Below are 16,548 nucleotides of genomic sequence, written 5' to 3' on the forward strand. Positions count from 1 at the left end.
TGAAGTTGCAAGTTAAGTATGAGGTAAGTGCATATCCCAGCCCTCTCTCAGTTGGTAGCTCAGTGCACCACCTCCCATTACACTGTTCCCTCTTGCAGGAGCTGGAGACAGACAAGGAACAATGGGTGGAGAGCAGGAAATGCTGTATGGGAAACAGGATTTCATGTCATTGCTGTGCTGTCTGTGAGGGCCTCCAGACATTCCTCCCACTTCACTCCCGCCCTGGCTGAACCCCAGCCAAGAAAGCGCTTCCCACCCAGTCCCAGCTCATGCTGTGTCCAATCCATACCAACCTGCAATCAGTTCCTGCACTGCCCAGCAGCAGTTTTCTTTTGTGCCCACGCTGATGTTCTCCAGTTGAACTTCCGAGTGAGAAGGAAAGGAGCAGGTGGAAGGACTTTTACAGTGCCAGTCTGGAGCAACTGGACATCCTGGGACAGAAACCCCACACTTCTAGCTGGCTAGAGTGGAACTGCTTCTCCTTGAAACTCCAGAGGATGTTAACTACACCAACCATTTTCATAATTCCAGGCTATCTCTCTTACTAAAGCCCGGATAACACATCCACGGTATTCTCTGAAGGAACAGGGCAGCCAGACGGAGAGCACTTCCTCTTAAATTGGAGGATCAGGGACTTTTTTCTCTCTTGATCTGGGGTGACCTTCCTCTCAGCTATTTTAGCCCCTGCGAAGCAATGCAGGGCAAAGGAATACCAAGCATGAAGGCTGCATCCTGCAAATGAAAAATAGCACACACATCTCCGATTGTCTTTTCCTCTTCTGGATCAGTGATGTCTGAGATCTCCTGACCCTGGGCACATTCAGGAAAATGGGACTAGGCCGGATTTGTCTTCTAGCCTTCTTCTCACACATGACAGGTAAAGAAGTCCTTTATTTCCAAGGGGTCCTGGGTAGTGGTGATTTTGTGTTTGGTGGCAAAGATTGAATTTTGTGCTGGGAACGGAGCCTGGAGGTGTCCTGCAGTCTGAGACTGTCTGGGCAGGAAGGCACAAGCCACTCTAACTAGAATGCCCCTTGTGTGCATTATCTTGCATCTATTGCTGACTAGCTTGTCTCCTGTTCACCCAGCAAGTTGGGGGTTCACTGTGAAAAGACACAACAGTAACTGATGGGAGCACAGCCGATATAGATCATGTTCAGAACTCTCAGAAGCTCCTTCATTGTTGTGCTGCATTTCTCCATGTCCAGATGCCCCATTAATTACCCACAGGACCAAATTTTGCTCTGTCCATCACCCTAAACAGTGCTCAGCCCTGCTTAGTTAGCTCTGGAAGAGGAACTCCTGGTGCCGCCTGAGAATTGGGTTTGGTATTCAACAAGACGTTCAGGGGTTCTGCATGTAGGGCCCTTTCTGCTGTTTCTGCATCATGCTTTCCCTGAATCCGTGCAAACCATGGCGGGCCGGGGATGAAGCACAATAAACAAACATTAATAGTGTCTCCATGCATAAAAGGCATTCACAGTTAGTCGTGTCCACCATATGTGGTGCAAAAACATGCTTGTGTGAAGAACTGCCATATGAGAGCCAGCGTGGTGTAGTGGTTAGAGTGCTGGACTAGGGCCGAGAAGACCCAAGTTCAAATCCCCATTCAGCCATGATACTTGCTGGGTGATTCTGGGCCAGTCACTTCTCTCTCAGCCTAACCTACTTCACAGGGTTGTGGTGAGGAGAAACTTAGGTATGTAGTACACTGGTCTGGGCTTCTTGGAGGAAGAGTGGGATATAAATGTAAAAATAAAATTTAAAAAATAAATAAATATGGCTGAACACCATATTTAAGAGAGTAGAAAATGGAATACTAAACAATACATTAGTAGTGTGACTGATGCTTACATATTTGTTTTTTAAAATGTAGATAGTAGTTGCTCGGGGCTCTGATCTGGGTTGGAACAGTGGCAAGGGTGGGAGGCCCTCTCACCATGGTTCCACTCCAGATATGGAGGTGGGGGAGCATGGCTGTTAATTGCCCTGGGAGGGAAACTCTGAGGGAGGCCAATGGGAGATTCCCTCCTGGAACAAACAGCAACGACAGTAGCCAAAACCAGATAGGAACCACAGCAGGGGGAAAAGGTTAAATTCCCCGCACCCTCACTGCAGCCCCAGTCAGGTTGGAGTCCTGCGTGTGTGTTGTTTAAATTTTAAACAACAATCATGCAGCCTCCAATCATACCACTATTATATTGTTTAGGTTGGCCCAGAAACATTGTTGTCTTTGGTGTACACATACATTTCTTTTGTCTCACATTTGCCTTTCTTTTTTGGACACACTACAATATCCTGCATGCTTTTCCCCATAGTGGGATGAGTATATGCATCACAAACAGCCATGTCTCTCTCATACCATCTTCAACATTCGGTGGTGGGGGGTGGGATCCCACTGAAGCTCCAAACAGCCATGAAGTTTGTGATTTATAACTTGTATCCTGCTTCAGCAAATACCAAGAATTCAAGCTGTACTAAGAGATACCCCACCAATTGAGGATGCTGAACAGCAACTCTTTCTGTGGACCATCTCAATGTATATAAAACAGATTTCTAAAAAGTGACATTAAAAGTGTCATAAATAAGAAAGGCAAATTAACAAGTCACAAACTTTTGGGATTACCCAAATGTTATAGAGAGAAAATCCAGTAATTTCAACCCCAATAATGGCATTCCAGAACTGTATGTAATGAAAACTCCAGTCTTCCATCTCAAATTTATGAAAGGAGTTCCATGTAGGAAATAGCATGCAACCCGCGTGTAGAAAGATCATCTTATGCGACTATCACGTGTGTGTATTTCAATATAGGGAAATGTGCTCAGAAGATACGTTTACCATGACAGAATAGTTTGAAAGGGGCTTTAGGTTCCTGGGCTCTAATGTGCTGCCTAAATGCATGCTTTTAAATGTTTTTAAAAGATCTCCAGGTTCATTTCCAAACCAAAACAAAAGCAGGATAAATATTTTAACTGGTGGATTCATTGTTTGTTTTCCAAACTATATTGCATGCATCCCCAGACAGAATAATAATATTGTTTTTAACAAATTAGATAAGAACTTCCTATTCTGCTAGGGAAACACCACACCAACAGAGATTGATCACCATCCAGCACACATTTACATGAAGTCAGATGTTTTAATGGTGTGCTGCATGGCACTCAATTAACTTGTTCACACAATTGTTCACATCTAGGTTTAATGTGGGTCACCAACACTAGTATGATTGTGTGAACTTACGCCGAAGTGAGAACTTCAGATTCACCTCTGGCCAGAAACCATCCCGGCATGGGTTCACACAAACATACTAATGTTGGTAACCTACTTTATTTATTCATTTATTACAATTATATACTGCCAAAAAGAGGGCGCCTCATGGTGGTTTATATCCCACCCCCATGGTTAACAGTTAAAACAGTTAACATTGGCTTAAATTAACAATAGTTTAAAATAACAATAACAGTAAAACCAATGTATAGCTAACCAAAGCCTTGATTAAATAAATTCTCAAGGGCTCTTTTAAAGGTAGCTAGAGATGGTGAAGCTCTGAGGCTGTTCTCACAAGCAGTCAAAACTAGGCTAGGGCAGCTAAGTCTGAGCTTGGCTGCCTGTGAGAACTGCTGGACATTATGAGGCTTCTGGCGGTGCTTCGGCGGCAAACCCGCCTAGGGAGCCTGTCAGCTGGGGTTCAGGGTGCAAGCACGCCCTTACCCCGGGCTAACTGCTTGTGTGTCAGCACCGGGTGCTTCCAGCCAGCACTGCCACAAGATTGGAGTGCATTTTGGGATTCCCAGGGGTCTGGACAATGCATCCTGACCCCCTCACCTCCATTCTGCCCGTGGCAGCCACAGAACATCTGGGCATGTGATTAGCATGCCCATCAACCCCCCAAGGATCATCTGTGGGGAAGGCAAGCTTCCACTGCCTTCCCCACCCTCAAGTCCTCTCATTAGATCGTGAGAAAGGGCTCTCTTACACCGACAGGGAGCTCATTCCACATTAAACCTAGATTTGAACAATTGTGTGAACCAGGCCAATGTCTACAATTCTTCACATATTGGCTCTGAAATAAGTCCATTGTGGTCAACAAGATTCACTCCCAGAAAAGGGTGCAAACAAAGGATTACAGCCCATAACTTTAAAAATGTGTTTTCTATTTTTGTTATTGTTTGATGGTTCAAAAGAGATGCGATAGGTAGAAAGAAGGCCTGGTTCCAGGATTTGATGGGCTTAGTGCCATTGCAATTGACCTTTATGGGACCTCCATGATTGTCACCCAGCTGCGGGGAATGGGGCTCATGTTCTGGCATGGTTAGCATGGGAAGTCAAGCATCTGCTATGAAATCACAAGCTTTAAAAAAAAATGTTAGTGCACTACTGAATTGGGGTCCATCACAAATTGGAATAGTGGAGGAGTGGGTGGTTTTTAGTGGGGATCTGAACCAGATTTCAGGGGTGGGAGGGTTTTGCACGCTGTTTGCCAAGGGGAAAGGCTTTTGTGGTGCCAAGGAGACTCTGAGCCTGGAAGGCATCTTTGTTGCATGGCACCCCTTGCATTCTCAAGGTGCTGAGGCTGTGGGCACTTGCCCAGGTTGCGCAAATACTTGCCTAAGCTCTGCTAGAAAGTGACTGAAATTCTTTGAGTGTATACATTTCAGAGATTTTCTTTCTTTTTAAGGAAGTAAGGGATGAATAGAGACTATTAAAATAATGAGAACAGTGGAAATTGTTGGTAACCATGTTGACTGCTCTTGTTGTGGAACATTTTTTTATTTACCATACTACACATCCATGGTATATTGTTATATTACATATAATTTGTGTTGTTATAATGGAGATATGTTCATTATACAGATATGCATAATGAACCTTTTAGATTGTTGGAGACATAATAATGGAGCGTTTCTAATGTTTTTAAACACATTTCCCACTCCATTTTGCATATATGTATGTGTGTATATTTCCTGCATGGGGGCATCCTCTGCTCCCTGCTTCCTCTTTCTAGGAGAGGAACGGGTGGTGCAATGTGCAGGAACCCCCTCCCACGCCATCTACATTCAGGAGAGCCTTTCTTGTATGGCTTCTGATTTGTGGAGATGTGTTCCACCGGTACTTGCTCTTGGCCAATGACTTCTGTGGAGGGGGCATCTGGACCGCTGCCGAGGTCCCTTCCCCCATGCCCAGAGTTGCCTGGACCAGAGGGTCTTGCATCAGGGACCAGCCCACAGTGTGCGTCGGGATAGAAGCCAGCTGTCCAGATATGAAAACAAAGCTGGCAGAGCCATGCCCAGAATGCATGCCCAGTGGAGGGTGTTTAAGGGAAGTTTCAGGAGGGGACAAGACACGTCCTGCTTCCTGTTCCCTTGGAGTGCCTTGGGATGACTCCAGGGGTGTGTGGGCTGCTGCGAGCTCTTGGTGGGGAGGAATCACCTGCCCCAGTTGTGCTGTGCGGGGGGTGCACTGGGGGCGCAGTCAAGTAGCCCCCTGGCACCATCATCTGGTGCAGGTACATTGGCTGCTGTGGGAGGAAGGCTTGGGGTCGGTTTGCAAGCTGCTCCATGGCTGCCACCATGGCGCTTTCCAGATTGTAGGGTGTTCAGCAGTAAAATGCTTCAGCTTGGCAGGATCGTTTTGAAAATGTAAATAGCTTGCACAACCCTCCTACAATGGGAAAATACAGCTATTTATTTGCGACGCCCATGCAACATTGTAGAACTAAAATGAAAGGATACAATCTGAAAGAAGGCATCGGAATATGAACGGTACCTTGCTGACAGTGCAGGGACTGCGATGTCGAAACACAGGCAGTATGGAAGCACACTTAATGGACAGTAGTGACCTCGTTGTAGCGTGCAATCTGGAAAGCACCCATACGTTCCAGGTACCCCGGGTAGCACTCGAGTCAAAGTGCATCTCAGCAGCCTTGTCAGAGCATTCAATGCCAACCACCACCTCCCTCACTGTGTTGTTATGGACATGCACAATCATTTCTGTGGCCATCTCGAAGACCTACCAGTCCTCCTCCTGCCATCCTCCCCCTCGTCCAATTCTCACAGCACCTTCCACGTGGCCTGTGAGCACTCAGCGTGCTGCGCCACCAGGTCTTTAACCAGCTGGAGCAGGTCATTCTCCCTCTGCTTATGCAGCTAGGCCACACACTCTGCATTCATCAGGGGCCTGTGTGGGGCATCAGGTCCGGGGGCTGGTTCATCCAGGGGCTTGCTGGGCAGGGCTGGCTCAGCTGGCTGGTCTTACGCAGAAGCAGTGGCCTGGCAGGGTCTTGCCTCTGCGGTGACTCTGCTGAAAGGAGGGCATGGGGAGAAAGATAGGTTTTAGAGTTGGGGTCCCATGGAGCAGCACCACATGAGCACCCAGGTGCTCTTGGGGCACATCCACCCCACCAATCTACAACAAACCTGTGCCTACACAGGATGCCTGTCACCACCCAGCACCCACAGCACTCCTATCAGGCACACCCTACAGGCACACTCCAAACACCCCCCCATCAGCACTCTAACCCACCCACCCGCAAGCATCCCCAGACACTGGAGGGGGGGGGGAGCTGTTTAACTCCTCACTCACCTGTTCAATCTGGCACCAAGGAAAAGCCTCGTTGGTTCTGGAGGACACCCGCTCCTTCCTCCATCAACCCATGACCCTCCACGAGGAGCAGCTCCTGGCCTGTTCCTTCCACAAGGGCCTCTTTCCAGGGGAGTCCAAGTCCTTCAGCCTGTAGTGTTGAACTCTCAAGCATCACCAGCTTGCTCTTGGCCCCGAACATTTCGACCAAGCCTGGGTAGAGTTGCAGTATCTCCACTATGTCTGTCTCATCACCACCCCACTCTTCTCCCTCCTGCACAGTGTATAGTGCTTCATTGAGGAGGAGGCCAGCCTGTTCCATTAACTGGACCGGCATTGAATACTGGGCCATGGCATCACCAGAGATCTCCCCAGGATCTAGCACTTTGGACAGGCTGGACCAGCTTGGCGTGAGGTGCCGGGCCAGACAGAGAAATGTCGGGAGGCCACCATGGTGGTAGCCACCAGAACACCAGGCTATCCAAAGGTGGGCGAGAGTCCAAATGAAGGGGTGGCCTGCTGCTGCCCCATCCCCAAAGGGCAGACAGGCATCTCCTTTGTGAAAGCCTGGGCTATGAAGATGGTCCCACGAGGGAAATGGCTGTGCCCTCTGTGCTTGCAGTGGTGGAGGCGGATGTTGCTTGCCAGCCAATGACTATGGTGGAGGAGGGTGGAGAGGCCCTGCCAAGGCTCTTCCAAGGCTCTGATCCTCAGCCTCTTGTCTAGCTAGGGTGCCTGGTACCCACCATGGCATCAGGTACAACGTCACTCCTATCCAATAGTACCATGGCCAGCAACTCATAGTGGGGCAACTTGCGGGTCTCCACTCCAGACATTTTGTTGTGTGCATTTACTTCTTTGAACTTCTTCTTGATGTGCTACAGCCTCTCTTTGCACTGGCTTGCAGACCTCTGGTGGCCACAGATGGCCAGCTGGTCAGAAATCCAGGTGTAAGTTGCCTCATTTCTGAAGCTGATCTTTAGCTGGTCTGGACCCTACCGCTGGTCCAGAGTTCAACCAATGCCCCAGTCTCTGCATAGCTGCAGGGCCTCACCCTGACCTTGGATGGATCAGCAGTTTGGCTGCTGCCCATTGTGCTGGCACCAGCAGACGTTGAAGGGCCAGAGGGAGAAGGGGGCTGAGATTCCATTGTTTGGCTCTGCAGGGCTGCAACTCCGAAATCAAGGTTGTGGGCAACCAAACAGCAATGTTCACGCAACATTGGATAGGGATGGGTGTGTGCTGTTGGGGCGACCTACCTGCGCACACTCATGCATGGCTGGACATGTGTGGGTGTGGGTGTGCAGGCAGTCCCCACATAGGGGCATAGGGCCAAATGCAGGGACATTGGGTACTTGCGGCCTCAAGGGCCGAGCAAGAGTTTGCTACTTGAAACATTCAACAATAGTGTGCTGGCGTGCATCAGAAACAGTGCCGGTTGCAGAGCAGTAGATAAGGGCAAGCACAGAAGTGGGCACCATTGACAGATGCATCTTTTGTTCCCCGAAAGCAAGTGGACTTGGGGTACAGACAAGCCAAGGATGGCCCAGGATGGCCTCCGTCTACAGGTCACTGGGCCCATTCCATTTGTGCTTAAGAACACACTGCCGCCTGTTTGGATCATGCGGTGAGAGCTGTGCAGACTCAGTCGCCAGTGCCTCCCCACTGTGCACTGCCCCCATAAAAATCAACAACCCAGTCATGTCCTGAGGAAACATCTCCCCCCCTGGCAGCGGTCTGCAGCTGGGAGTGGAAAGAGGGCTGTCTCTTTAAAGTTGCCTGTACACGTCCCCATTGCCAGGCAGAATTGGGAAGGTAGGGGAGGATGTTGTGGGCAAAGCTTGTTCTCCAAGACCCAGCAGCCACACCCTTGGGTGCGTCTGCACTGCCATCTCTATTATTGGAGTTTGGAATAGGAATGAAACCGTGGTTATAGCTGCACTAGGAGTCAGATGTAATGCCTTGGTGGCAAGACCACAATTGCTGGTGGCAAACCTTAGAGATAACCAAAGGTTCCAACTTGAGTTTGGTGAGGCAAACTGGAGTTAGCTTTTGGGCCATAATCTCAGTTTCACCCGTTCAGGCATTACAGAGTTACAACCTCAGTCAGGTTTAACTGTGGTTAGCCATTACGTCTGAATGCGGCCACTATGTCAATGTGAATATCCTGAACCTGGAGCTGAAGAGAGTAATGAGCTGGATGGGGACCAGTGAGCTGAGCCTTAATCCAGACAAGAAAGAGGTGAGGTTGGTTAGTAAGAAAGTTAATCAGCTAACTGATGGGGCCATAGCTCAGTGGTACAGCACATGCTTTGAATGCAAAGGTCCCAGGTTCAGTCCCTGGCATCCCCCGATAGGGCAGGAAAAGATCTCTGCATGAAACACTAGAAGTCACAGCCAGTCAATGCAGAGAGTACCCATGGTGTAGTGCTACAAGGACAGGCAGGGACACAGTGGTAGTACTTTTTTTCCTCCAGGGCCGCAGCAGGGACACAAAGCCCTTGACCTTCTACACAGAAAAATATGATCCTTCCAACCGTTTATATTACCATGCTTCCTGTCTTAGGAACATAGGAAGCTGCCTTATACTGAGTCAGACCCTTGGTCCAGCTAGCTTAGTATTGGCTACATTGACTGGTAGTGGCCCATCTTGGTTCCAGGCAGTAGACTTTTCCAGCCCTACCTGGAGATGCTGCCAAGGATTGAACCTGGGACTATCAGCATGCAAATCTTATGGTGGACTGCTGTCAGGACATCCTTAAACAAATGACAGGGAATGCCCACTGAAATGCACTGGTTCCTTCCAAATTGCCATAGAATGCATTGAATTTCCAAATGGCCAATGGCCATTCGGAAATTCCCTGCTTTCCTATGGCCATTTGGAAGGAACCAGTCATTCATTCTAATACATTCCCTAGGGTCTATGTGATCCTTGACTTCTTGTAACAGGACAAATTATTGCATCTATCTAAGTGAGGGGGGAGTGGCCATTGGGATGGGTGTGGCCATGGGGTGTAGGTGTCAGGGTGGGTGTGGCTATGGGGCCTGTCATGGAGCGGAACTGCACTTCTGAATTTGTGACTACATCCCTGGATATTACTGAGCTAGGTGAACCAATGATCTGACTCAGTATAAGGAAGCTTCCTAATTAGGGTGTGAAAGTTCAGTCTGCCCTGGATGGAGCAGCACTTCCTCTGAAAGAAGAGGAGCATAGCTTGGAGGTACTGTTGGCCTTGAAGAGCGTTCAGTGTAGCCTAATGCAGCAGCTAGACAGACTACAATTGGGAATCACATGCGATGATCATATAATATCAGAATCCTAAAAGATTTGCACTGGCTGCTGGCGTGCCTTCATGTCCAATTCAAAGTGTTGGCTTGACCTTTAAAGCCCCAACCAGCTTGGTTCCTAGATATCTGAAAAACCGCCAGCTCCCAGCTAAATCCACTAGGGATGAGCATGAGCTATTAGTGCATTCCCTTGTGGGGCGGGAAGGGGTGCCTTTAAGATGCAGGTACCCCTTCCCGTGCACCATGACCATGTGCGTGATGACACCGCGTGGGGCTACAGGAAGCAGTGCTGCAGCCCTGTGTGGCTATTTCTAAAATGAGTGCCAGCGTGGGTGGGGTGTGGGGTGAGCAGGTAAAGAGCTCCTTACTTGCATCTTAAAAGTACCCCTCCCTGCCCATCGAGCAGGTGTTTGAGCCTGTTTTGTACTTGAAAAAGGAACCGCCAAACAGACTTGTGCACATCCCTAGAATCCACCCACTGTCCAAAGTCATCTGGAGAGGTGGGTGAGGGCATGCTGTGTGCCAAAGCCAGCTTCAGTTTGACTGTTATGCACACGGAACAGGGCCTTCTTGGTGGTTGCCCCAATAATGTGTAGAATTGCCAGTTCTGACTGAAGCTATTCCTGGAGCTTTTTCACACATGGCTTTCAGCTCTTGGCTTATCCAATAAGTGAAACCACTTCGAATAAGAATTGCGGCATTTGATGTCAGATTCCTGTGGGGCGGGGTGATGGGGGGAAAAGAGAGATCCATTCAGCAGAAGAACTGGGGACTTTGTTTAGCCCGACTTCTTGGGCAAAAGTTCTTTCCTGGCTTCCTCCTTTGCCTGAAAAGCTGCTGGCCAGGCTGGAGGGAGGTGGAGAGGGGCTTGTGGCCACAGCAGCTGGCCTGTCAGCTTGCCTGCCTTGTAGCGCCAGTGCCAGAGCTCACATGTTGGTGCAGTGAAGGAATGCCTCACTGGGCTGATCTTTATTTCTTTATTTCCAACCAGACTGGAAGCAGCTTTGAGCGAACAATCGAGCGGCAGGGGGTGACCGCTCCTGGTTTATCCAGAAAGCTCACTAAAATACAGGAATTTTAAAACCCAGACATAAATCAGAAGGGAAAGTCTGAATTCTGTGTGCTCCCAAAGATCTCACATGGACTTCAGGGTAAATCTGGCCAGTGTGCAAATGCACACATTCCCTTCAGAGATTAGTGGTAAAAGCACAGTGTGAAAAGCTTCCTGGAGATTTCCCCCTGCCCCCTATTATTTTTCACAATATTAAGCTAATGATGATGGTTATAATTATTCCAGGATTGCTTTCAATAGTCTCATGGATATTCCTGAAAACTCCTGGAGAGTAGGCAACCCTAATTATGAAATGCCCTCCCCGGAGATGTTTGTACCCTCGTAGCTCTCCTGATATTCTGCTGTTATCTAAAGAACTTGCTCTTCATCCAGGTTTTTGGTGATAAAGAAGATCTTGGACTGAGTCTGGGATTAAAATTTGTTGGCTCTCTGATGGTCTGGTTTCGATATTTTTATTGCTATTGGAATCCTGGCTTTTAAAAAAACCCAACTTGTATGGTTTTATATTAAGGTCATTCATATGACCATAGTAGGGGTGGAGAAGGTGGGCAGGCAGGCGGTGGAAGGCAGGGATGAAGCTACCTGCTTCCCAGATGATCGTTGATCTCCTCATTAGCACACTGTCATGTGCCCATACAATCCGCACTGCTCCTAGCAACATGGATCACTGGAGGCCGGGAAAATGAGTCCCAGCCTCTAGGAATCCCAAAGTGTACCACAGGAGCAAGCAACACGGTGCATTGGGGGATTTTCCCATGAGTCTGGCAGCCTGAACATTCACACCATCTTGGATCTGACTTGCGCCCTTTAACCCATGTAAACACCCAGGTTAAAAACTCAGGCTACCGGGAGAGGCAACGCCAGGATCGGCCTTGATCCTGGCGCTTCACCCGAGCAGCCCAAGCCTGGGTAGGGCTGCTCGTGTGAATAGCCTCATTGTGTTTTATTGGCAGAACTTCTTTTATCCTATCTGCTTGGGGCTTGTAGCAATGGGCAGCTTATCGAAGGAAGGAAGGAAGGAAGGAGGGAAGGAAGGAAGAAGACACATTTCCTAGTGCTGCTGCCATGAGCAAATTGGCAGGTGTGTGTGTGTGTGTGTGTGTGAGAGAGAGAGAGAGAGAGAGAGAGAGAGAGAGAGAGAGAGAGAGAGAGAGAGACTGATTCCATTTCAGTTCTCTTGCCTAATGTCCTAATGTGTAGCTTGAGTTTTGAAAGGTTGAGAATTAATTTATAGAAACAGTTGGCTATGGATGCCTTTGTTATGGATTTCCCCTTTTTTGTTCACTGGATTGTTTTACAGAGCTCAAGAAAGATCTTTCAGGATCTCTGTTGTCCAGTCGCTGGGAGGATTAAACAAATAAACTGAGACAAGCCTGGGCAAAAGATTGGATTGTGAGATTATTCAGAGGGACTCCATCACACACACACACACACACACACACACACACACACACACACACGCAAATGATTATTCTGAATAATTTATACAAACCAGTAATTCTTGTGTCTGTTTTCAGAACAACCATTTAGGGATGGCCCTATATAGTACCATTTTACAGATGGGGAACTGAGGCTCTCATTGCTGTAACTGGCCAACATTCTAACTAATAAAGCATCTCCATGAGATGCACCAGTGCTGCAGACAAGTTCCAGACAAATGCAGCATTGGCACTGGGGTGGGGGAGAATTTCAATCGCTTCTTCTTCCCCTGGAAGTTATCTGTGTCACCTGAAAATATGCCCCTGAGGGTCATACAGCCCCAGGGGCATATTTTCAAATGACCCAGAGATCTTCTGGGGAAGGGGAAGTTGTTATCCTCCCCATCGTCTCCACAAGTGCCATTGCTGAATTAATTGATATTGTCCGCAGAACCAGTACTGGAGCATCAGCACTTTGTTCGTTATGTCAGTCTTAATTATAATTTTATTTATTCAGTCTATTAGTTGCCCTACAGAATAAAACTCCCATGATATCATATTGTCAGCAATAAAAACAATACAATAAAACACAGCATTATTAAATTATTCCAGCGTATTCCAGCGGAGTGAGTATTCAGGGTAGGTTAAAACCATCACTATAATACACTAAATATAAGTATAAAGCCATCTGTTATTAGAAAGCATCAAATTTGGAGTGTGAGCCTGGGGCAGGTGTCCAGAAGGTGTCTTGTCTGCAGCTTCCTGGGACTTGACATATACTCATTCCCCTTAATATTTCCTTTATACCATAGCTTTAGGTACACATGTTCAATGCACATATAATAGTACATTTACTATCTGTACTATGCTTCTGACGGGACCTGTACAGAAACAGAGCTATAATTGGGTGGGCATGTGTCAAAGAACACAAGCCAGTCAGCAACTGGGAGCCGCTTGGCTCATCTCTCCCCCTCCCGCCTCCCGAGCTCCGGCCAGCCTCATTCCCTGCTGGCTTCATTGTTGGTTATGTGTTTTCTTCGTTCTCTTCCTTGCTCAGAGCAAGGGAGAGAACAACGGATACATGCCGATGACACTTCATTGCCAGCTGAGAAATGAGCTTCAGAAGGCCGTGCAGTGCCCTTCCGGGTGCTGGCCACACCCTCTATGCATGACAGATGCAGGTGTTTGGATGCAGGTGTGTGGCCAGCATCCAGAAAGGCCCACACAGCTCTACGGAGCTCATTTCCCAGCCAGCACCAAAACTCTGGCTGCGTGTTTTCTTTGTTCTCTCTCTTGTTCTGAACAAGGCAGAGAAAGAAGGAAACACAAAGCCATCAATGAAGCTTGATGGTAAATGAGCTCCAGAGGGCTGTGCAGGGTCTTCTAAGTGCTGGCCACCCTGTGTGTGATGCCACATCCAGGGGTGTGGCTGGCACATATGGCTGGGGGTGTGGCTGCCCAGGACCACCGGGCAGAGGGGTGAACACGAGCACACCCTCCCCAAGCTACGCTCCTGGGCCAGTTTTAAAATGGTGCTTCTCTTTTATAGGAGGCAGAAAGCAACTGGCCCTATCCAACCACAGCACAGCATCCCTCCAGTGACTGTTGCTGGTGTCTATCTTATGTTTCTTTTTAGACTGTGAGCCCTTTGGGGTCAAAGGACCACCTTATTCATTTATCATTTATTTTTCTATGTAAACTGCTTTGGACACGTTTGCTGAAAAGCATTATATAAATATCCATAATAGTTAAATGAAGGCATATAATCACACAAAAACATGTACTTGTGTACAGTAAACTGTGCAACATAATGGGCCAGAAAAAATTATACTTCAATGGGCCATGCAATTAGAAATGGTACATGCCAAGAGTACACCAGTTGGGACATCTTCCATTGACCTCCCAATGTCCTCTTGGGATGTCCCTTTATCATGTGGGGGAGGTTGTTCATCTGAATGACTGCTCTACACACACTCAGAATACTAGTTTAAACCAGTATTTGGAATGGTGTAGAGCAGTCGTTTGGATGAACAGCCCCCCTCCCCCAATGAGGATGGCTTCAGGCCATCTGTGGAAGTAGTACTGATGGTTGCACTCTCTCAGTGCTTCCTCTTTCTAATTGTGTGGGTCACTAAGTATCAGTTATACCAACCCCATGTCTGAATGATGTTGTGGTTCACGGTGTCCATTCTGTTAACATGTAACCTTCTGTTGTATGACTTTCTCCTACAATACCACATGACTTTCTGGAGATATTACCTCATGACTTTATGTTCTGAAGATCTTACTTCAAATAATAACTGTGTTATGGAGATATTACCCCAGGACTTTGTATTATGGAAATATCTCAAATTTCCTATATTCATTTCAGCATCCCTATTGTGGTTACATCTGCCCCGTATTAGTAGCCAAATCAGCACAAATTCACAGCACCATACCAGAACAGAGGGCTTATGTGCTATGTAGTTAACTATGCTAGGGTATATTTTACTGAGGTTTTTAAGTCAGACAGAGATGTTGTTCAGTTCTAGGCCCAAAGTAGATTCTGGCTGAGTTTTAGGTTCATCTCAGGGATCTGCCTCACTTCAAGGTAAAAGCACAAAACATTCCTTTTTATAGGCATGAAGCAGGGATTATATTAGATTCTAGAACGAAAACCAGGGTTTTTGGATGTGACATGTATGTGAATTATGTTGATGTCTTTCATTTTCCCTGTCCATAAGATCCCCTCATTTCTTGTTCTTTTGATACAGGAGCAATTCTGGATATAACCCTGATGGCCAACGTTATGAGTCCTTCACACACTAGCTTCTACCTCTCATGTGTAACAGGTGAACGGAATGTGAGCCTCCATATTGACAGAGACAATAAAATTGTGATGACCCATCCAAAATCCAAGTTTCAGATGTACAAGAACAGGAGCAATGAGGTGCAGATGCGGGGCTTCTCCTGGGTAGACCTGGTGGGCATCATGTTTTGCTTGGGGCAAACCCAGACGGAGCAAACCAGGGTCGTGTATGTGCACAACAACATGAATGGTAAGCATAAGAGAGAGAAAGCATGACATACTGAAAAGATAGATATGTTTGTGGTGAAACCTAAATGTAATAACCTCTGGTTTCAAGTGTGGTAGGAAGAATGTAAATTTGAAGTTAATACTGTGGTGAACCAAGCCTGATTTTGTATACTAGATATGCTCAGGAGCTAGCATATGAAATTAGGCTGGCTTCCCCAGTGTCACAAAGTGACCAGTTCTTTTATACGGTGACCATGTATAGTCTGGGCACAAGGTAGAAAGGACATCAAAGCAATCCTAAATGATTCAATGAGCTTTATTGAGTATAAAAGAATAACAACATCAATCTAACTGAGCAGAAAGCAGAACAATCTATCAGTATTACTAAAAATATTTCAACTATAGCCAGCAACAACATTCACCCAGTGTTCCTAACTATCATATGTGTATGTATTAGATCCTCCTAGAGCCTAATATAATTCAGATATAGGCGGAAAAAGTGGGGGGGGGAGGGTAAGGAAGGTTGAGGACTGGCATGGTTTGGGGAGATCAGGAATTAGTAGAGGGAAGAGGAGAAAGGAGAAGACCAGTGTCAGAGGCTTGAGAGCGGTGGGGCTTTCAGCTGAAGGAGAGAGGCTGTAGCTGGAGACAGGACCTTGGGAGCGATGGTCAAGCAGGCAGTTTGCTCCGAGTGAGACAGAGAGTGAGTGCACCATGGCTGGAGAAGTCTTGACTTCTCACTGCACAGCAGAAGTCACAGACAGTTCCTGTCCATGGACAGAGTTCCTGCTTGTTGCCCCGTGCCTTAGCAGCAAAGTCTGGGATGGCTCTTGAGCAAGTATGCTTGTCAGGCAAGATTGCTTGCTCTCTGTTTGGCTTGCTCCATTTTTGTAGTTGCTTCTCCCTTTATCTCCATAGAGTCTATTCAAAATGTCCTCATCCTTCCTGGGTCCCCAAAAAGGAGACAATTTGCTGTTACCTTCTGGATATTGTCTTTTAATTATTCGGGATTTTAGCTCAGTCCAGGGAAATCTGAATCCCATCTTCTGTTAGCTCCTATTTAGGGGAGGGGACATTCTATTTTGCCCAAAGCAAATCTGCATCTCTGAGCTGCAAATGGGCATCTTCTCTTGTCCCCAAATTTCTGGTGCCTGGTCCCAGAAGGTGTTAAAAG

At 47.4% G+C, this 16,548-nt stretch overlaps 1 protein-coding gene across 4 annotated transcripts in view; it reads left to right on the plus strand.

The window, feature by feature from the left end:
- TIE1 (tyrosine kinase with immunoglobulin like and EGF like domains 1) overlaps positions 1-16,548 on the plus strand; it is an 81,266-nt gene that overhangs the window by 35,659 nt on the left and 29,059 nt on the right. For all 4 annotated transcript variants that reach the window (XM_053249148.1, XM_053249150.1, XM_053249151.1 and 1 more), the window contains 2 exons: positions 99-877; positions 15,112-15,396. In XM_053249148.1, coding sequence (XP_053105123.1) covers positions 829-877; positions 15,112-15,396 — 334 coding nt within the window. In that variant the 5' untranslated portion in view covers positions 99-828. The remainder of the gene's footprint in view (positions 1-98; positions 878-15,111; positions 15,397-16,548) is intronic.

Source organism: Hemicordylus capensis, chromosome 4 (assembly GCF_027244095.1).
Source record: "Hemicordylus capensis ecotype Gifberg chromosome 4, rHemCap1.1.pri, whole genome shotgun sequence".
In the NCBI taxonomy this organism is placed as follows: Eukaryota; Metazoa; Chordata; class Lepidosauria; order Squamata; family Cordylidae; genus Hemicordylus; species Hemicordylus capensis.